Genomic DNA, 23,865 nt, shown 5'->3' with positions numbered 1-23,865 from the left:
AATGCTTTTGACAGACAGATATATCTCACAGATGATACCGCTACTCTGGAAGTGACAATCCATCTACAAGCAAAGTTTATCCCTGTACATATTCAAACACAACTTGAATCTATGGATGGGAAACAGAAAATTTACCCTAGGACTGCCCCCTGTACAACTAATGGACAAAATTATCTCCTAAATGCTTTAACATATGCATGGGTCCACTCATGGTAAGACCAATGTATAACCAAATCAGATAGGTTATTTCAAGTATAAAAAGAGGAAATTGGTTAGGTTTAAAATGGCCTCAATGGACAGCTAACCTTATACCTATGAATCTATGAAGTTAAGGCTTACTGGAGCAGATAGTAAAGGTTAAATGGTAAGTGTTACCAAATGAACGAGAAAGGACTTGTTATGCCTTTTACCAAATCAGGCCTGTTAGTAAGATCATCATGCAGGATTATGGTTACTAGCAAAACTGTATCTGTTCTTTTTGTGTTTCAGTGCTTAGGTGAAAATAAGTTTGGGAGGCACTCCAACAAGGAAAGGCCCTACTTAGAATTCCATTTCAGGCTGAAGTCTTTTAGAATGATAATGTTATGTGTTCAGATAATGGAGGGAAAATAGTGCATCAGGGAAACCTTAACATTCTGCATTAGTTAGGTAATGGAGGGGATAAACATTATCAGACCCTAATCCTTTTGAGTCACTAATTATGCATTCTGCTGTAGCTCCACTTTAAAAAAAAATCAGACTGATTAAGGGAATGGGCAATAAGACTGCTCAGAAAGATTTCTGACATTAATCACACACCTCTTGCTGTAATCCTTTTCCACTGTCAATTAGATTTATAGAGTGTAAAATAAGATAATATGAGAATAGCAGGGACATAAGAGTTTGAGGTTCTCAGGGAGTTTGCTACAAAGAGACTATAACAGGGCAGAAGCTGAACCAAAGCTGTCAGGAGGGAAAATTTATTATGAATACCACATGGCTGTAGTGAACAATCCTGATGCCTCAAGGTTTTCAATGGTGTTTTATATATTCTCAGAATAAATAGAGAACATAAGGTGTTAGATGATTGTGGACTATCCTCTGTGTCTCCAAAAATCAAGTTTATGGGTGTCACAAACAAAAGTAGATATTTATTCATTGTTTCATTTATTCATTTATTGTTTACTGACCAATAGGGTAGTGGACTGATCATCATGGACCTATTCCCACCAAAAGGAGATTAATAACTAACTAAATAAAGTTCTAATGTAAATTGCAACCTTGCAACAAAGTGCTCATTGGATACATACTTCAGGAAAAGGAGTAAAAAGTAGTATTTAGGATTAGGGAGTAAGTAATTAATGATTTTAGGGTTAGGAAAAGGGATAGTGTTGCCACCTATTTTTTTTCCAGACTATCTAAAAATCAAGCAGATTGCCTGGTGTCCAGAAAACCATGTACAAACTGTGGTATTCTGTATCAAAAAAAGAAACAGACTATCGGAGTTTGTTAAATTGGTGGATTTACTATTTTTTTAACAGAAAAGCCAAGTAAATTGGCAGAAAGAAGACATCCGAAATGGAAAAAAAGAGGGTATTCTCCCTCAACTAACATGATGATGATGATGTCAAGACATGGGTGGAGAGTGGGTGTGACAGGGGTGGAGATGGGCACAATTATTAGAGGTGTGCTGGGTGTGGCTTTGGTCCAGTTTTAGCCACAAAGAAATGCGGCAACCCTGGGAAGGAGATTTTAAATTTATGATGCAATCATTGACTTTAGGATTAGGAAAGGAGAAGGGACTGTCACGTAGAGAGAGATACTTAGCTAGATAGCTAGACATCGATAGACTTATAGATATGGATATAAAGAGAAGAAAAACACAGACCTCGAAACTGTGAATTTCTTAATGCTACCATACTAAGATTACAATATTTACAAAGTTAAGTGATAATTCAAATGAGTTCATTTAAAATAGTTCTTGAGAGCAAGTAATACAGCAAGTGTGAAAAGGAGTAACAACAAAACAGAAATAGTAAAAAAGATAAAGGAGAAGAAGAATGAAGGGGAAGGGAAATTTAAGCCTAAACTGTGGGGAAGGGATAACAGAAGGTGAAAGATAATAATAGTGTTATATATAACTGCTGTGCCAGTAGCAAACTTTATTGAAATGGAAAAACAAGGAGCTGTTTTCATTGATAATAATGGAAAGAACTCCTAATCAGCAAAAATAAAATAGCTAGCAAATTTAGAAGGACAGTGGGGAACCAGAAAATATTCTGCTATTATAAATAAATGATGCTCAGACTGAACTTGTGTGTGTGTGTGTGTGTGTGTGTGTGTGTGTGTGTGTGTGTGTGTGTGTGTGTGCGCGCACATTTGTGGTGGGAAGGTCATGAAAGGCTGCAGTAGCATAAGGATAATCAGGAAAAAAAAACAGTAGGCAACAGTAGATATATTTCTGTAAACAAGGTAAATACAAGAGGTCACGAAACAATTGTGCGGAATTAGCTATAAACAACAGACATAAAAGAAGAAAAAGGCAAAACTATTAGATCAGATGCTGAAAACAGTATGACAAGCACATATTTCAGTAGCTTAAATCATGGAGGAAAAGTATTGGTATTTTATACTACTTATAATGTACTCTACCGCATTCCTCTCAACTTCAATGCTTAAGAATTCTGAGCAAAACCAAAAATAATGGGGGGGGGGGCAATGGCTAAAAATAAGGGATACATTTAAAAAGTTAATAGAATAACAGATTTTGTACATCAGTATGCATTTTCTTTACAAGAAGTATGAAACTCTAATATCTGGCATTATTGCCTGACCATAATCCTCAGTGATTTACTAGAAAATCAAAAATGTTATGAGGGATAGGGCAAAATCATGTGACAAAATTAGAGATGTTCTGCAAAATCAGGGTCAGGAGAGAGGTATAAGTTGAAGGAAAAGTAGGTAGAAATATTACTCTCAATACTACAGATGAGACACCTTAACTATGTTTCTTTGGTAGTATTAGCTGTGAAACACACTCTGTATTTGTAGTCTGCTGTTATCTCAGTGCAGACACTGAATATCTGAAATAACTAGCTTGTAACTGTTGTTTCACAAGTGGGTACAAAGTGGTTGTTATTATGTTATGTCTTCTTGAATTCACACCTGGCAGGTAATGGTGGTTGTCGATTACATTTCAGAACCAAAGATTGATTCTAGAGGTTATTGCTACTTGAGTGGCTTAGTTATGACATCATACCAAAAATGGACTGTGATAACAACTAAAATACTGCTCTGGTGCTTTTTCATATAACGTTTTGTGACATACACTGAAGCTTTTCTTGCCAAACACCAACATTTATGCAGAATGTTTTCTGCATATATAATTTTGTTCATGCTTTAATTTATTTGTATCCCAACTTGAGAGTCATGTTTTCTTTTTTATTCCCTGCAGGATACCTGCCAGAGAAACTACTCTGGGGCTCATTTAGCATCCATTCACACTGCAGAAGAAAATGATTATATTTTTGCATTAATGGGAAGCCCTTCCTTTGATGAAAAGGAAAAAGCATACTGGATTGGATTACATGACACCTTAATTGTAAGTTGTACTATTATACAGTATGTTATATCTGTGAGACAATATGGTCAACAATCCTTGTCCAAAGAGAGATATACCATGGTTGTTACAGTCACAGGGAAACAAAACAAAGTAAGCCTTTCTGCATTTTATACTGATGGCTGCACTTTGCCATCTGCTTTGTATGTATAAGCATTCATGGCCACTGAAGAAAGACCATTATTTTCATTTACTTGATCTCTTGGAGAAAGGTTGCTGACTGACAATTTTCAGTTGACTTACCATTTTACGTTACAGTACATAATAGTATCTCTTGCTTAGCGTACTGTGACAGAGAGAAATAACTCAGCATGAACTGTGTGCACGTGTGTGTGTGTGTGTGTGTGTGTGCGTGCGTGCGTGCGCTTGTGTGTGTGTGTGTGTGTGTGTGTGTGTGTGTGTGTGTGTGTGTGTGTGTGTGTGTGTGTGTGTGTGTGACCAGTCTGTCCTACTTCTGGTACACAGCAGTTCTGAATGTTTTCAGTTGTACTGTAACTTGTTTCTTTGTTTGCCACTCCATTATTTCTAAATGTTACACTGTGTTGCATAACATTGTAATGTTTTTAGACCATCAAACCATTATTATATTGTAACTCCCACTGCACAGAGCAAAGCAAATCCTTTATTCCCTTTAAAGTTATATTAGATGATTAGCTAGATAACTGTAACTTCACTTTATGTCAGGAACTTTTATCCTTTATGGATAGGATTATTAAGTAAACTGCAGTGGCTGGGAGTCTAATGATCTTTACAATCAATTGCCTAGTATAAACCTATGAACCTATTTTCTAGTCATCTATGCACATGTACACTCCACTGTATAATGTGTAAGTATTTGAACATATATTGTATTAATTTAAATGTACTTTGCACATAATTTAAATTTTTGTGCCCTGCCATAATTTTGTTTGGAGAATTCCTCCTTTGGTCTTTTTCATAAAATGGGGCTCTAAGAAGCTCAGGCTAACTTCAATATCAAGATAAACAATTAAAAACGAAGATATCTGAAAGTCAAAAATGAAATTAGCAGTTTATTTTGCAAACATAAACTTTAACCTTTTGTTACATTTTTTTATATCATCACATCTTTTTATCAAAACATTTTTATTTTGTTTTTCTATTAGACATGAATAATCAAAATATTTCAAAACATACAATATATACTGCATAAACAGCTATTTACACTATATACAGTCATCCATGACAAACATTGGCTTTATCAATGAATACTGTCAATATTTAGGGTCTATATTAGAACATCAAAGTTTCAGAACTTCGAATGTTCTAATATCGAACACTATTCAGCGAACGCTGAAAATAATGAAGCTGCAGAAAACCAAATTTTTTCCCAGGGAAAGAATTTGGTCGTCTGTTTCTGTCACTTCACTATTTTCAGCACTGTAGTGGAACATTACGGGTCGGGTTCAGGTAAGTGTGTGATTGTGTGGACGTGAGGGTTAGGGCGGGTTAGGTGAGTTAAGGTTAGGGCACGGGTCAGGTAAGTGTGCGATTGTGTGGACGTGAGGGTTAGGGTGAGGTAGGTGAGTTAGGGTTAGGGCGCGGGTGAGGTGAGTGTGCGATAGTGACAGACCTTAGGGTTAGGGTTTGGGTTAAGGTAAGTGGATAGTTAGTGGTGTATGTACAGTTTAGTGTAGGGTTAGATGTAAGATTTTAGGTGTGTGTGCATGTGGATTGCTGTTTGTTTGGTGTGCATGTGTTGTGTGTATGTGTTTCAGAACAGCAAATTTTTTCCCTAGGAAAAATGTTTCTGTTCTGAATGTTCGATGTTGTCAGCATTCGCTGAACTGGGATCGATATTAGAACATTCGAAGTTCTGAAACTTCAATGTTCTAATATAGACCCAATATTTATCTAATAAATTTTGCTGTTTCTGCCATGCTATTCCTTTATGTGTTACATCAGATGTTCTGGAACAAATGGTTTGCATTTCTTTTCTTACATACATATTTTGTTAGTGTAATATGTGTTTAAAAAAAGAAATGTAAACCATTTGTTCCAGAACATCTAATGTAACACATAAAAGAATAGCATGGCAGAAACAGCAAAATTTATTAGATAAATACATATTTTGTTAGTGTAATAGTACTGTGGTGGTGGTGCTGTGGTAGCGTTGTTGCCTCACAGTAAGACGTCATGTTCGATTCTCAGCTAAAGCGTCTTCTGCATGGAGACATGCGTGAATGGGCGTACCTTCGTTGAAGGTTGTGCATCAGGGCCAGCAACTCGGCAAGTAAAAATCTACTGCCAATCATTAGCGGACCGGAGTTCCGCTGTGACGACCCCTAACTGGGAAAAGCCAAAAGACACAACAACAACATTTTGTTAGTGTAATAAAATCAACAAACATAAGAGCCTGCTTATTTTTCCAATTCAATGTAATAATCTTTCGAGCAATAGCTAAAATTGACCAAAGAACAGGTAACTGGTATTTGAGAATCACATTTGGGATAGGTACATTAAATAATATCAATGAGCTAGTAATTTGACAGTTATCTGACCACAAAGCTTTTATAAAATGTCTAAAATCACTCCAATAATGTGTGAGAGTTTTACATTTGATGAACATATGAAGCCAGTTGGCTTTGAGAATTTCACCACATCCAACATTTAGTTTCTTTACTTTTGGTTATAAATTCAGTTCTGTGTGTGGTATAAAAACTTCTACGAATAAATTTCCAGGTATATAATTTCCGATATAGTGATGATGAGGTGCTGTTAATTGATTTTAGTAATTGTTTCTTATTTTCATTTGACAAAGGTTCTCCATTAATCATCATAGAGTAATTCCAAAAAGCTGGGTCAAATGTAAGCAATTCATCACGTACGATATGGGTGATATGCTCAGTTTGTGTTCAATGTTCATCGAATTATAACATATGAATAATTGTAATAACCTTAGTATAGAATCAGTTTTGAGATTTATTGATATTCTCACTTTACTTTCAATAAATTGTTGTAATGATTGTACACATAACCAGTTATCTTGACTAGCATTATATCTGGCTAGAAGAACATGTATTTACTGAATGTTCTTTTTATCTATGAATTGGTGCCAGAATATTAAGTCATTTTCTTTAAGGTTCAACATTTTATTACTATTAAAGGAATCTAAACAATCTGGAGTATAGGCTATAGGAAATATAAGAAATAGTGTTTGTTTTAAGCTATAATTATTATCGATTATGTTTTTGAAGATGTAAAAGATTTGATTTATACCATATGGAAAGTGGCTAAATCTCTTATTATATAGACAATACTCATGAAGTATCCAGTATATTTTGCTGATTCTGAATGATTCATTAAACTGGGTTTCCACATTTCTATTACGACTTATATGAATCTCATGTAGCTGTTTCCAACTAGATGTATATAGATGTGTTATCCAATGTAATATTATATTGATAATAATAGATTTGGAGTACAATTCTGTATTAGGAACTCCAATCCCATTACTATTCCAGGCTCTAACATGCCATTTGTGTGCTATTCTTGGTTTTTGTGTAAACCAAAGAAATGTAAGTAATAAGGAATCTATTTGGTTAAAGATTTTTTAGGTTGGGTTAAAATCAGTGACAGTGTACAAAATAATCATTTTTATTAATGCAAGTCTGTTTTCCATAGTGAAAACCATTTTGTTCCATTTTTTAGTTAACTCACTAACTGTAATTAATAGATTGGTATAATTTAATGTAACAGTCTCTTTCCATGTATTTTTATACTAATCCCTAAATAAACTATGATATCATTTTCCCAATTAAATGTATTATACTTTTAAGAATAAGGGTGATGTGCAGAGCTGTAGTAACTACAGAGGGATTAAATTGATCAGTCTCAGCATGAAGTTATGGGAAAGAGTAGTGGAAGCAAGGTTAAGAAGGGACGCAATGATTAGTGATCAGCAGTATGGTTTCATGCTGGGAAAGAGCACTACAGATGCGATCTTTGCTCTGAGAGTGTTGATAGAGAAGTACAGAGAATGTCAGAAGGAGTTGCATTGTGTTTTTGTAGACATAGAGAAAGCATATGACAGGGTGCCTAGAGAGGAGTTGTGGTAGTGTATGAGGAAGTCAGGAGTGTCAGAAAAGTATGTAAGAGTGGTACAGGATATGTACGAGGGTAGTGTGACAGCGGTGAGGTCTGCGGTGGGAGTGACGGATGCGTTTAAGGTGGAGGTGGGGTTACATCAAGGATCACCTCTGAGCCCTTTCTTATTTGCAATGGTGATGGACAGGTTGACAGATGAGATCAGACAGGAGTCCCCGTGGACTATGATGTTTGCAGATGACATTGTGATCTGTAGTGAGGGTAGGGAACAGGTGGAGGAGACCCTGGAGAGATGGAGATATGCTCTAGAATGAAGAGGAATGAAGGTCAGCAGGACTAAGACAGAATATATGTGTGTGAACGACAGGGAAGATAGAGGAATGGTGAGGATGCAAGGAGTAGAGGTGGCAAAGGTTAATGAGTTTAAATACTTGGGGTCAATAGTTCAGAGTAACGGTGAGTGTGGAAGAGAGGTGAAGAAGAGAGTACAGGCAGGATGGTGTGGGTGGAGAAGAGTGTCAGGAGTGATTTGTGATAGACGAGTACCTGTAAGAGTGAAAGGGAAGGTCTACAAGAGGGTAGTGAGACCAGCTAGGTTATATGGGTTGGAGACAGTGGCATTGACAAAAAGGCAGGAGTTTGAGCTGGATGTGGCAGAATTAAAGATGTTAAGATTTGCACTGGGTGTGACGAGGGTGGACAGGAATAGGAATAAGTATATTAGAGGGTCAGCCCAGGTTGGAAGGTTTGGAGACAAAGCCAGAGAGGCACAATTACATTGGTTTGGACATGTGCTGAGGAGGGATGCTGAGTATATTGGGAAAAATATGCTAAGGATGAAGCCACCAGGTAACAGGAAAAGAGGAAGGCCTAAGATAAGGTTTATGGATGTGGTGAGAGAGGACATGCAGGTGGTTGGTGTGACAGAGCAAGATGCAGAGGACAGGAAGAAATGGAAACAGGTGATCTGCTGTGGTGACCCCTAATGGGAACAGCCGAAAGAAGATGATGATGACTTTAGTAGAGTTCTATTTGTTTTCTTATTCATTAATAATGTTTTGGTTTTATTTTGGTTAAATTTTAGCCCTTATATTTTCCCAAATTGATTCATAGCATTTATAATATATTGTATAGAAATATTTATATCACTAGAAGTTAGTAAAATATTGTTCGTAAATAGCTGGATTTTTGGACAGTATTTCTCATTTATGTAAAATCCTTTTATGTTGATATATTTTTTAATATATGAAGCAAAAGGTTCAACCAATAGGGCGAATAATAATGGGAACATTGGGCATCCTTGTCTAGTCCCTTTCTAGATGCTTAATGAGGATGATAAGCATGAACCAATTTTAACATATGCTTGTGATTTGTTGTGTATTTTCAATATTAAGTTAGTAAAATGTGGGGGAAAATTATAACCATCAAAAATGTTATGTAAATATGACCAGCTAATGGAGTTGGACACTTTGTCTATATCCATACTTATAACAGTTAGTTGCTTCTTGGTTTTGTTTTCAATATCTATTAAAGATAATTTAATAATATTATCATGAACTTTCCTATGTAAGATAAAACCTGTTTGGTCATAATATATTAAATTGGGTAATATATTCTTTAATCTCTTAGCCAAGACGGACATAAAAAGTTTATAATCAATGTTTAATAAGGAAATAGGTCTATATGATGCACATAATTTGGGATCTTTACCTTGTTTCAAAATAAGAAAAATTATTGAGTACTTCTAAGAAGAGGAGATTATTAATTCTTATTTAACCATGGAGAAAATATTTAATAAAGATCTTTATTATGTAATCTGGAAGAATCTTATACATTTCTGGGATTATCCCATCCAGTCCTGGGGCTTTATTGTCCTTTAGGTTTTTAATTTGTTCTTTCACTTTTGTTAATGTTATTTGATTATTTAGAATGTTGTTTTGTTGATTTGATAAATTAGTATATATATTTTCCTGAATAAATGTATCTACCATATTGTCTGTCTCTAGAGGTGAAAGTGTGTCATTAATTTATCTATAATATACTTTAAATGCTTCTAATATACCTCTTAGATCAGTTGTTCTTTTAACTAAGTTATTACTCCTATATTTGATTTCATTAATATGATTTTGTTTACTGATTTGCTTGGATCTGATGGCCAATTTATGTAAATGTCTAGGGTTTACAGAATAGGATTATGATTTTAGTTTTTCTAAGTTTATAGCAACTTTGTGATTTATTATTTCTAAGTATTTTTGATTTAAGTTAGATATTTCTATGTGTACTGCTTTATTATTTGAGTTTAAATTTAGTTTCAACTTATCTATTTTGATTTGTAGTTCTGATAGTTCTTTGTCCCATTCTTTTCTTTTTTGAAGGTACCAGACTTTAACTCTGCCATACAGATAACCTTTTAATGCATCCCATAATATAATGTCTGGTACCTCTCCATTATTGTTGATGTCTACAAATGTATCTATTTCTTTTAGAATCCATTCTCTAAAGCCTTTTATTTTTGTTATAGGTGGTGGTATTCCTTGTAAAATTATCAAATCATCATTCTTCACAGCCAAACTAAAAAAAAGGCATTATGGTCAGAAAGTGGGCATGACACTATTAAGGCATCACTTATTTTTGAATAAAGGCTATTTGAAATAAAAATCTTGTCAATATTTGTGTGCCGAATCTGAATGAATAGTGTGTATAGTTAAGTGAATTTTGTACTCTTAAATTGTATATGCCTCTGAGATTCATTGAGGCAGTAACATTATTTAGTTTCTTAGCTTGTGTTGTTAATTTAACTTTACTGCTTTTAGAAGTATCTTTATCTGTTAATAAGTAATTGAAATCTCCTGCCAATATAAATTTCCCTTTGCATATAATGCTATGGTATCCAGATATTTATTTACATATTTAGTTCCTAACCCAGGGATCCAATAAGAATTTACCAATGTGAAGCATTTCCTATTAATTTCCAGCACCACTAAACTTAACATGCCATCCTTATCAGAAAATTAGTTTAATATTTTAGGAATTATGTAAGTGTTATTCCACAGTATAAGGGTGCCTCTTCTTTTGGACTTATAACAAGAATCAGAAGTACTGTACAACCATTAAAGGATAGTTTCTGTAAATCTTTCTTCAATAAATGACTTTCTTGTAAGAAAATTATCTGTGCTTTATGCATTTTGATAAACTTAAGCAAACCAGCTCTTTTGATATTATTTAAACATTATATTAACATTTAATGTAAGCATTTATAAAGCATCATACACTTGAATTATATTTAGAACATCTATAATACATCTCATATGCAACATCCTGAAATATCTCATGGAATTATTTATCATGGATGAACTAATGACTTCTGAAACCAATAACTATATACACATACAAACATGGAACATAATGTTCCAGGTTTGGTTAAAAGTTTAACCAAACCACCCACTTTCCCCATCTCACACACCAATTACATCACAGTTAGCTTCTGCTTTAATCATATAAAGTATAAGCTATAAAACACTTTTAAAGTAACCCGATCAAACATGAACTTAGGACATGCACTATTCAATTGCAGTAGAACCATTTTCAATAGTGCATATAATCAATCATACTATAGTGTAACAATGTGAGGTCAACTTCACCATATGAAACCTATCTTCGCGCGGGTCTCGGATAAAAACTTCTTATATTAATTATACTTAGTTCTCTTCTGTGTTTATAACCTTAGAGATATAATACTAATATACTTCCTGCTTCATACAAGGTTAAAACTAATGAGAGAAAAAGAAAAAAAAGCACTGTTCTGTGGATAATGTTTAAACAGTTTAAAACTATGATATATGTACTGACAATTAGTCATATTTATAGTCATTTATCAAATCTGCATGTGCAGTCCTTTAAAAAATCTGAATAATTTCAATATATCTTACAGTGCAACTAACATTGAATGTAATGCATTTTATCAGGTATGACCTTATAAAAGATATGTCTACTTAGTTATGTATGCAGTAATAATAAATACCTGTATATAACTAAAATTTATGTTCACTTCACATGCTATCTATTTATATAATCAGCATTACTATTTTATTTTCATTTATAGGCATGCCATCTGTCATCATCTTTACTTCCCACCTTCCTTCACTGTTTCTCATAAAACAAAGTCATACATTAGCTTTAATTTACTGTTTTTAGCTCTAAACTAAACAGATAGTCACAATATTGACTCTGGTTTCTTTTGAATGCTTTTTTATAACAGTTCCATACCTTTTAAAGCTTTTGAACTAGGATTTTACTTAAAATTCACATCTTTCCCTTTCAAATTTTGTCTGTGGCTTCATTTCCGCTGTGTGTGGGGTAAAAAGTCATATGATGTCACCATTCCATGTTTCCTTGCTTCTAGCTTCTCAAACTCATTGCTGGTGCCTTATACATGCTCACACTTGTTTAAAACAGCCACAGAAGCTAAAAAAGAAGCGTTTCAGTGGGAAATACAAAATATGAACCTTTTCTTGCTCCTGTGAGAAAAAAAATGCATGAGCAGCCTCAACAGTACCAAATACCGATGTCCCATATTTAACGAGTCTAGCAAAGCCACATTTTCTCTTCAGAACAACAACTTACATCCATAATGCTTATTGAAGTTATCTGTTTACATTAAACAACTTATATCTGTCAGCCAGCATGAATACAACATCTATTTCCCTATTATAGTCCGATATGCAGTTAGTTAAGTAATTAGATGGTTACTTATCATAAAATAAGCATTTCATTCATATCATTAAGAAAACATAATATTTTTGTGTTAACTGTACCTAATAATAATAAAGACAATTTTGATACATGACCCCTATGCAGTATGATCCCAAAAGCATACTTAGTATGTACTATAACATTACCCCGCCATTCACACACATGAATATATTTTCATTAAGATATCATTTAGCAATGATATTACTGAATAACTTTGAACCCCTAGTGAGCATATTATTAAGTTAATTAGGACAATCAGATAATACGCAGAAAAGAGATTAAAAAAAAAACAAAGTTTTACCTTTACCTTCTTGATGTTTCCCAGTCATAAACTAAGCAATGCATCTTGCAGTAAAGAACTTACATTAACAATATCTTATTTATTTGTCCTTTAGTTTTTTTTTATTTGCTCCTTCTTTGACAGTCCATCCACTTTTTGTTGCATGTCTCTTCCGACTTTGTGTATACCAATCCATATCTTCTATATCAGTTAGTATTTTTTTCTTATGGATAAAATCCATGGCTTCTGGTAGTGAGATGAAGATCTTCTCACCATCTGGTAGAAATATTTTTATCCTGGTAGGAAAAAGTATTTGAGCCTTGATGTTGGACTTTTTGCGGGATTTTATTAAGGGAACACATTATTTTCTTCTAGAGATGACAGAAGAGGTGTAATCATTGTCAAAACTAATGTTTCTTTCCTTTATCTTGATAGGAGAGTTTGTCCATGTAGACTTTGGTACCAAATCCATATCTCAGGAAGACAAAAATCTGAAAATGATGGATCTGGGGTTAGAAGATACTGTACTTGAAGTCGGTTTTGATAAAGACCTGTGGGCTTTTTCAATTCCGAATGAAAGAGATTCTGGCAAATGTAATGCTGTAGGTAACCATTTGTTAAGAAATTGTGTCATATTATTGCCGCCTTCTTTTTCTGGTACTCCATAAATTCTGGTATTATTTCTCCTTGACCTAATTTCTAGGTCTTCCAGTTTTTCTAGTAATTTTGCATTCTGTTTCAAAAGAAAATCATTGTGGCTCTCACACTCTGTCAGTCTGCCATCCAGATCAGTTACAGTTTCTTCAATAGAAGATATTTGTTCAGAATTTTTTTTTATTACCTCATTTAGAATGTCCGACTGCTTGCTACAGCCCTGTTTTATAATGTCAGTTTTCTTCTCCAGTTTATCCATTTTGAGAGATAGTTCTTGGATATTTGTTATTATAACTTATAACTCCTTTTTCACCACACTCTCCTGATGTGAGTTCTTTGCATTACTCATACTTGAATCCCTTGTAGAAAACTTATTCTCAGGAAAAAGTAATAAAACCTTCTATTTCTGTACTAATTTTTGAAAAATAATAAGTCATACACTTATGTATCTTCTCATATATATTTGAGTAGTTTTCTTAAAAAATGAGCTTAAAGTTCCTGTCAGAATCATATATTACAAGCAGAACTACAGTTCTGTGCTGCTAGCAGTCTGGCATCTTGGCCATGCCCCTATCATCACGTCTTCTGACATGCATTTTTCCATAATTCATATTGCTATTTTTTATCATAGGTTCACAGGTTTGACATATGACTTTTTGCTCATGAAGAAACCTGGCTACAGTTATATCATGAATTAAATTACTACTACACTGCTTTATCTTCAGTAACACTTTATTCCACAGACGTGGGAGTCTGTGTAATGTATCTGTCCATTTTGTTGGTAACAACACTAATGGAAATTTTTAGTATGCATCAACATGCATGACTGCATTATTAAAAAGAAAATCTCAGTGCCTTAAGACCAGGGTGAAATCATCCCTTAGCAGTCTATATGAAACATGTGCTCTACTAGTCTGTTAGAGTACTCTATATTACTATACCTCTCTCTTTTTTTCACAAGAAACCTTTCTATTATTTCCCATTGAATGAGTTTAGGAAGCTACACAGTAATTCACAATATTCAATAGCAGGAGAGATGAGGGAGACGTAATGTGGGACAATGACTACCTTTCATAATTTGATGTGTCACTGTTAACCCTTACCAGCAACACTGTCATCTCACTGGATGAATCTAAATAAATTCTCCTTAATCCCTTTTTCTTTACCACTATGTGTCTTGGTCTGCTGGGCTCTGTCACCATCTCTGTCACCATCTATGCCTCTCCTTTTCATATTGCGCACTCAAAATAAGTGAAAATAAGGGAATTCTTGTCATGGAGGTAGTCATGTGTGTCACTACTTTTTTGGCTTGCAGGCAGTTTTGTAAGTAAGCTATCTTAATGTACATATGGTTCATAGGTTCAGGTCTTTTTGTACTTGAAATGCTAGACCTTTCAACTGACTCAGATTTAGTGTGATTTGTTAACTTCACTAATACCATGGGTTCTTTCATCGGTTTTGGGATTCCTGTCTCACTCAACTGAATTTGGCAAATGGTCTGCATGCTCTGCCACTTGCTTCTAAGTCCAGTTTAAGAAGCTGCAAGTTGGAAGGATCTCTTCTTTACAGAATCACAATTCTTTATCAGATTATGAAGTAGGAAATATATTTAATTCAGACAAAACTACACAAAATGAAGTATAGTTTCATTATGACCCAGCAGGCCAACTTCTCCCTGCCAAGCTAAGAAAAAAGCAGCAGTCAGCTAGATTCTTTCAGTGACACCTGATCCATCCACTTGATATTCCTGCAGTTCACTTCCCTTCCTTAAAGATTTTATTTTTTTTCTAATCTATTCGTGAACATAGTATTTTATTGCCAGACAGCTGTGTAACCGTGTCTCACATCCATCACAGTGTGTGATACAGAAAATACATTGCTTATTTTATTTTATTAATTATTGCTTATTGTGCTGAAGACTTAGCTTTCAGCTGTCCCTGGTTTTAGAAAACATCACTGATTTTGCCTCATATTTTTGCCTTGTTTTGCTGCAATCTTTTTATTATTATTATTTTTTTTTTTTTTGCGATTTTCTGGTAATACTAAAAGTTAGACTTTCAAAGTTCTTATTCTTCAGAAATTTCATGTTGATGCAAAATCTGTTGTTCTATTATTAACTAAGCATAATAAAGACTGACCCTGTTTTTGGGCCATTGGTCCCCATTTTTTACTGACTTTGTCACTATTTTTTTTTTTTGCTACTGATTCTTGAACAAAGAAGTTGAGATCTATGCTGCAAGTATGTGTATATATGAATGTATGTGTGGGCTCCCTATGTAAAGAAACAGTACTACAAATTGTGAATTATGAAGATGCACATCTCTGATATTCTGTGGTCATAGTTTAACATAATTTTAACAATGGCTTGGAGCATGTCCACTGCAGTCATTCATTAAGGCAGGCTGATAAAATGAGCATTTATTATTTTATTTGCATTTGTGTTCTGAGAAATTATGACTGTTGAGAATTGTGTGCATAAGTATGTAATTGTGAGCATGTTCAAACCTGTGTGCATGAGCTTTTCTGAAGTATGTTGTATTGATGGTGGTTTACTGATCTTGCCTTGTGGCTGTGGTTTCATAGCCCTAATTATAGATGTTATAATCTGTTGATGCCTGGATAGTAACTTATTAACCATTACATGTGCTGTAGATGTTCAGTACTGTGAGTGAGAGCTTGTGGTGCTACCTTAGCATGTCATGACTTGTGATGGTGACCACCAGACTAAGAAAGCACTTGGCACTGCTCACATACTGGGTCTTGTTAAGGCAGCAACAAGATGGCATTAGAGGCAGGAAGCAATCTTCATAATTTTGGGGGCAATGTACAGCCTGTAATAATTCTGAGATGAACCATCATTTGGGTGGAGGGGACAATGTGGATGATTTAGGACTTTAGAAAACAAACTGGAAAAAAAATAGCTAAATTCCCGGGTCTCTGCCTTCAGTTTTGCAGAACATTCTTGTTTTCATCTGACATACTTGCCTGGCTGTCCTTCATAAATATTTTGATTTTGTATAAACAACTGGGAATTACATTCAGTCAAAAATGCAAGGCATTGGAGCATACATTTACTGAAATAAAAAAATAAATAAATAAAGAAGCAGAAAGGAAAGAAAATAAGACTGAATTTCTTTCCTTGCATTTTTTCTTCAGGCCATCATTGGGGTAAAAGGTTAATAAAAGTCTAAAATGCACCTCCAGCATCTAGAACCTCCATGGCTTCTGGGGGCCTAGCAATCTCTAGGCCCTTGGCTTAATTCACTTACTTCCTTTGTAGTAATTACAGAGCAGTCCTGTTCAGTTAGGATGTATTGAAATGATACTGCAACAAGCACATTTGAAGAAAAAGACTGAATTTCTTTTCTTAATCAGGATTTTTTCAGGCCATCATTGAATTAAACAGTTTGTTTAAAAACTCATAAATGCACCTCAGACCATATAGGACCCCTATGGCTTTTGGGGGCCTAGCCAGAGTCCTGGTTTGATGAAGTTATTCCTTCTACAGTTATCAGAGTGTGGTCTTGACTAGTTAGGATGTGTTGAATAAATGAATAAATGTAAGACAAAAATGAATAGTAAGGCAAACTGTGAGGAAAGGAAGAAAACAGTAATCTGGATAGTGCAAATATACCTAAATGGGGGGGGGGGGGGGGGGACTAGGAAGGTACCAGGTGATGTGCATGGGAGGTACCATAGAGCTCTTCACCTAGGTAGCCAGTTCACCTAAGTCTAGCCCTGCCGTAGAGAGAGCTAATCTATGAAGCATTCTTTGGTGATAGTTATCAAAGTTGCTCCTACTGCCTGCCAGGAGATATAAACAATGAGTGGGATAGTTTGTTGATTAATAATTTGATTCTGTTTAAAAAATGGCAAAAACAATGATGTCTACCAAGGACCATGTTTTTGCCAAGCCATGGATTGTTTTTCATGGCAAATGAGGGGTTAGTGATGCCAGAGTTACATTCTTTTTTTTAAAAGATCTGAATAAACATATCCCCTTCACTTCTTACATTAACATTTTGCACTCTGTCCCAGTAAGAATAAGAGTCAGCTTTGAGTAATCTGGTGACCCATCATGCCTTTTAAAAATGTAATTAGCAAAAGATTGAATGGTCACAAAGATATGTGATTCTACAAGAATGTAGAAGTCCCCTTGTACCTGACAGGATTGCTGATATACTGGTACAAATTTCTATTTATAAAAAAAGAATGCATATGCATGTACTTTTACTCCCCAAAATAATCATAGAGAACCTTGTGCACCATATGTTATTATGCTGCTCAGTCTGAAACTTCAGCAGAAATTTGGTTAAGGCTTTTGCTGTGTGCAAAAATGCATTGTTTACATTTATTTATTTATTTATTTATATTCATTTTCAATTAATATATATGACTATCCAGCCTGTCCACTACCCCACTAACCCATATGATGCCCCATCTCAAATGGTAATAGCCATTGCTTGTGGGAGTGAGAGTCAATTAGTGATGTGTTGTCATCAAGGGTGCGCTGATATTTGTGATGTAATTACCTAGCTTTTCTGTTTGTGCATCTCAGCAACTACTTCCAGACAAAATAAACAACGGATGCAAAATGGTAAAACCACTCATTAAGCATGTGTCTGTCCTTCACTGGAAGCCATTATACCTCTCTAGGAAGGTAATACATTCTTCTAGGTTCCCCATTTAGCACTGGAGAATCACACGCACATCCATCCTTTCTTTGGATGTGTGCCAATAATAAATTCTCGTCCTACATGCCAAGTGCTAAATTGCCATAGTCATTGCTCAGAGCTTGGATTTAACGGCTACAGTCAGCACTTGGTTTCATCATACATTGGAGCTGTGACATCCTTGCACTGGCCTAGTAATCAAGGAGCCTCAATCCTCACCACTGGCAACAGCTAGGGGATGTACACACTGGGAGGATGACAAGTACACATACAGTAAAGTACAATTTCCCTTAAGAGCACACAGAGACCACAGTCAGTCTGGGCCTGGTTTCTGCCTCTTTCTCCAGATTTCCAATAAGACAACCCACTGGTACAGCTATAGGGTTGAGATCTCAGCCAAGTAGCCAAGCTAAGACCTCCAGCACACTCTCTGTCCAACCAGTGCTTCATGTCCCTGCCCAAGTAGCTGACACACATTGTGTTTGTGTATAAATCAAATCTCAAACACACCTGGGAAAGGCTGGTACAGGTTTATTAGCTATGCCCCCTTTTGCCCAGACTATTAGGTAGTTCCAACTGCCACCAACCACTACGTATCAGCTACTTAAGGCCCTTAACAAAAGGTGTTCAATCCTACTGTGTAATGTTACTATTATCCAAATGGTAGTCTGACCAAGCAAGGCTATTGGAGTGGCCTGTACTGTGTCACCAAATAGATAAATAAATGCAAGTGTTCTAAGAGCTTAAATATGTCACACAAACATCAGACACATAGATAGGTTTAAATATATTTAATAATAAATAATAAAAGAACAAGACAATACTCAGTACACAAACAGAGTTACTTCAGAGTTCAAAATCACAGGAAATATTCTAAAGCAACATTGCAGGACGGTCTCAAATAAATACAGAAAACATCTAAACTAATCTTTACTATATTCCTATCTATATCTAAAAGGGATAGTATGCTGTAAATCTTACTTACAGAGAAAGGCAAGTGCAGATGATGGTGATGAGTGGATGTTTCCAGGCCAAAGACAAAATACAAAATGCACAGTCCCTCTCTGAGAGAGTTCTTAAATTAATAACAAATATTACTGCTGGGCTATCTTGGATGACATCATTTTTGTCACCTGACTTAAGTTCCCAAGCTAAGTAGAAACTGAAAGAATTTAACATCTCTGTGTTAAAATATATATCTCTCAGAAGTTTGCACATCTTGAAAGTCATAAAACAATAAAACACTTACAAAATAATGCAGAAGGCACCCTAGTTCTAGGCATGCGGTCTCCTTGCTGCATTGAAACCAACTTTTATAGCACAATCATAAAGAAATTTAATTTCAACTTTTTTCTTGAAGTTTTGTAAGTTAATCTTCTATGCTCCAGCAGGGTATGCTGTAGTTACATTCTTGAAGCTCAGTACTCTACAAACCCTGTTCAACAAATACTTCTGTATAAATCATATCAATATTCACAAATGACATAGAATTATTTACAAAATTCCAGATAGCTGGGCTGGCAGTGTCACATCCCCCCCCCCAAAAAAAAAAAAACATTTCAAGCTAGTTTTTCAAGTTGTTGTGTCTTTCGGCTTTTCCCGGTTAGGGGTCGCCACAGTGGAACTCCGGTCCATTAATGATTGGCAGTAGATTTTTACATACCGAGTTACTGGCCCAGATGCACAACCTTCAACGAAGGTATGCCCATTCATGCATGTCTCCACACAGAAGACGCTTTAGCTGAGAATCGAACAGGATGTCTTACTGTGAGGCGACAACGCTACCGCAGCACCCCAACCGCAGTCTAGCTTTTCAAGTGACCCTTGAAAAACATTGCTTGAGAGGGTTGATCCCATTTGGGAATATCTTACCCCATTCCCTGTCTTGATAGCCCATCTGCGTTGGCATTGCTAACCCCACTGCGGTGCTGCACTGTCATATCATATGCTTGCATCCCCAGGCTCCACCTTAGTAACTTGGCATTTTGCTGGCTGGCTCAATGTAGCCATGTTTAAGGATTGTGGTCTGTAACTACAGTGAATTTCCTTCCATACAGATCAGGCTGAAGTTTCTGCAGTGCCTACACTATGGCTAGGCCTTTCTTTTCTACAACTGCATAGTATTCCTCCCTAGGTTGGAGCTGACAACTGAGATATACCACTGGATGCTCTTCTCCAAATGAAGAAACCTGGCTAAGTACAGCTCCCACCCCCATCGTTTGAAGCATCCACCTGCACAACAAATTCTTTGCTGTAATCTGGACTGGCTAACATAGGGAGTCCTCCCAAAGCTCCTTTAATCTTCTGGAATGCCTGTTCTCATGCTGGGGTCCACACTACCTTATCTGGCTTGTTTTTCCTTGTCAGGTCTGTGAGGGGCGCAGCTATGGTACTATAATTGGAGACAAACCTTCTGTAGTAACCTGCTGTCCCTAAGAATGCCCTCATCTGCTTTTTGGTAACGGACAGGCCATGCCTGAATGGCTTCCACTTTGGCAGCTTCTGGCCTGATCTTACCACTCCCCATTCTATGTCCCAGGTAGGATAACTCTGCCATACCCACCTGAAATTTGCTGATGTTAATGGTCAACCCTGCCCTCTGTAGTCTGCCCATCACCTCCCCGACATGCTGAAGGTGCTCTTGCCAGGAATGGCTGCAGATGGCAATATCATCTACGTAAGCAAGGCCAAAATTTCCTGCTCCTGCTAGGGTATGATCTACCAGCCTCTGGAAAGTCACTAGTGCATTTTACATCCCAAAGGGCATCTTCATGAACTCATACAAGCCAAAAGAAGTTACATAGGCTGACCTCTTCCTAGCACTGAGAGTCAAGGTCACCTGCCAGTAACCCTTGGTAAGATCAGTAGTGATAAGATACTTATCCCCACCCAGCTGCTCTAGGGCTTCATCTGTCCTAGGTATGGGGTAAGTATCAGAGTCTGTGGGACTATTTAATTTCCTGTAGTCCACACAGAACTGGTGCTGCCATCCTTCTTTGGTACCAGCACCACTGGGGAGGTGAAGGGACTGCTGGACTCCTGAATTACCCCTAGTTCCAACATTTCCTGTATCTTCTCACTCAGAGTCTGTTTGACTCTCTCAGGCATCCTATAAGAGGCCTGCTTAGTAGGCCTTTGACATCCTCTATCCACATGATGCTGCACCAGGTGGGTGCACCCTGGTTTCCCAGTGAACATGTCCCCCAACTCCTGCAACACTGCTCAGATTACTTGAACCTGGGTAGGGGATAGCTGCTGGGACATTGATAACCCTTCCACTGAGATGTCAGTCTGAGCCTCAGTGAGGAGATCAGTCACCAGATCTCCCTCAGACTCCTCCTGCCCTCCACTTAAAATACTCAGTGCAAGGGCCTCCCTATCATGGTAAGATTTCATCATGTTATCATGGTACAATTTGTGCCCCTGTCTCCTGTCTAGCTGCCTCCTGCCTAGCAGTTCTACAATGACGTTAACATCACTGACCTTCCTTACCACTTTGTAGTGCCTGCAGCTTGTTGTGTCTGACAGCAATGAGAACCATTACCTGCTTTCCCACAACACACTCTCTAGCTCAAACATTCCTGTCATACCAGACCTTTTTCTGCTGCTGGGCTTCTGCCAGGTTCTCATGGGCCAAGCCCACGAGTTCCCTGAGTCTTTTCCTGAGGTTTAGGACATATGCCACAACAGACTCCTTGTGGGATTTACATGCACCCTCCCACTCATCTTGAATTAGATCTAGAGCTCCCCTCACCCTATGCCCATACAGCAATTCAAAGGGTGAAAAACCTGTGGATTTCTGGGGAATCTCTCTGTAAGCAAACAGATTGGGCAAACATTTGTCCCGCTCCATCTTGAACTGGTCTGCAAATGCCCATAGCATCATCTTGAGTGTAGAGTTTAACCTCTCAACAAGACCATTAGTCTGGGAATGGTAGGAGTGGTCTTTAGGTGCTTCATCCCACAGTGCTTCCCCAGGCAAGCCAGCAGGTCTGACATGAAATTGGCACCTCTGTCAGTCAGTATTTCTTTTGGGGCACCTATACTGCTGAAAATCTCTAACAAAGCATTTCCCACCTTCTCTGTCTTAATGGAGGACAGCACCACTGCTTCAGGGTATCTGGTAGCATAATCTACTACCACTAAGATATACTTTTTTCCTGTGGAACCTGGAGTACTTAGAGGCCCCACAATATCCATAGCTACCCTCTGAAATGATTCCTCAATCACAGGCAAAGGCATCAAAGGAGCTTTCACCTTGTCTCCTGCTTTTCCTACCTTTTGGCACTGCTCACAGGTCCTGCAGTACCCTGTTACATCTCTGGAAATCCCAGGCCAATAAAACTTCTGCGTAATACCTCTCTTTGTACATTTTATGCCCATATGACTGCAAAGGGAATATCATGGGCTATGCCTGGAAGTGCCAGACAGTAGGATCTGGGTACTACCAACTGCTGTATTCTCTCACCCTCTAGCCCTCCCCAGGAGTCCACTCTCTATACAGTAATCATTTGTCCCAGTATACAGATCCCCCCTTCCCTTGAGAATTAGGTGCTTCACTAGCTTTCACCCTCAGGCCTTGTAATGTAGGGTGTGAGAGCTGAGCCTGTCTCAACTCTCTCTTAGTAACCCTTCCCAGCTCCCCTTCCACAGGAAGTCTGGTATTCTCTGACAGCAGACAGCAGAGGCTCACTGTCAGCCTAGGTACTGCTACTCACCTCTGCCCTTGCAGTCACTCTGTCCAAGGGAACATTGGTACCCACAAGCAGCTGTGGCTCACCTTCAGGCTCACTGCTATATGGTAGCTCCATCCTTGAAGTAACCACCTCACCAGTCTTGGCTGCAAGCGTGCAGTCTTTCTTGGTCTCCTCCAGGCTACCATATCCACATGCTTGTCACCAAGCCTGACTGCATGTAACTGCATGCACACAGGGTACTGCATTATCAAAATCATTCCCTATCAGGACATCTGCAGGCATATCCTCAAACACACCCACTTGCTGGCTTCCATTACCACTCTCCCAGTCAAGGTGAACCCTATCCAAAGATATTTGGAATGGGGTTCCTCCTAATCTCTGACTAGAGTAGACTGCCCAAGCAAGTAGTCCTCCTCTGTTACCATTGCAGACCTCACAATGGTTAGGTCAAAAGCTGTGTCTCCTTTAGCAGTGTTCTCTTTTCCATCTACTAAGATGGAATATAACCTATTGTGGTAGTTTGGCATCCTTGTTGTCTCAAGACAACTTACTGCTGGCATTTTGTCATTCCCACTTACTGGCTCTTCCACCTTTTGTTCCCACCTTGTCTCCTTGAACATATATATGATACATGCCCCCACTGCTTGCATTTAAGACATTTAACCCTTGGTTCTCGATGTGTATCTGGACTAGTGGCTTCCCCTGCTATTAGCAGACTCTTTTGGGGCAGTCTGGGCTGCCCACCATAGACTCCCTTAGACCCAGCAGCACTGAGTGTCCCTTTCCTGTGCAGTGATGCACTTCTTGTTTGGTATATGTTTCCCTTCTCCCCCAACTCATTTTCAGTAGTGCATTGTCCATCAGCTAACCAGATTCTCATGTCCTCAGGCAAAGTGCTAAGGGCTTGTTCCCTCATCAAAAGGTCTGCCAGCCCTTCAAAAGTGGTGACCTGACATCCACTCACCCAACTATGAAAATAAGTGCTTAGTTCAGCAATATGTTCACAAACACTTTTATCTGCCTTGCATCTATGCTCACAAAACATTTTTCTAAACATTTTAAAAGACAGTTCTTTACAATATTATAATTTAAGCAGTCAGTATCAGACAATTTAGAAATATTAGTTATAGCTTTTCTATGAAGTAA

At 37.2% G+C, this 23,865-nt stretch overlaps 1 protein-coding gene across 1 annotated transcript in view; it reads left to right on the top strand.

Annotated features, from left to right (window-relative positions):
* The window catches only part of LOC122813570 (C-type lectin-like), a 371,834-nt gene that overhangs the window by 110,961 nt on the left and 237,008 nt on the right, over positions 1–23,865 (top strand). The window contains exon 4 of the mRNA XM_044085966.1: positions 3,434–3,580. Within this exon, the coding sequence (XP_043941901.1) occupies positions 3,434–3,580 (147 nt within the window). The remainder of the gene's footprint in view (positions 1–3,433; positions 3,581–23,865) is intronic.

This window comes from Protopterus annectens, chromosome 10.part0 (assembly GCF_019279795.1).
Source record: "Protopterus annectens isolate FY-2018-M chromosome 10.part0, PAN1.0, whole genome shotgun sequence".
Taxonomy (NCBI): Eukaryota; Metazoa; Chordata; order Ceratodontiformes; family Protopteridae; genus Protopterus; species Protopterus annectens.
Note: the sequence above shows the minus strand (reverse complement) of the source record. Positions and strands in the feature narration are given on the sequence as shown.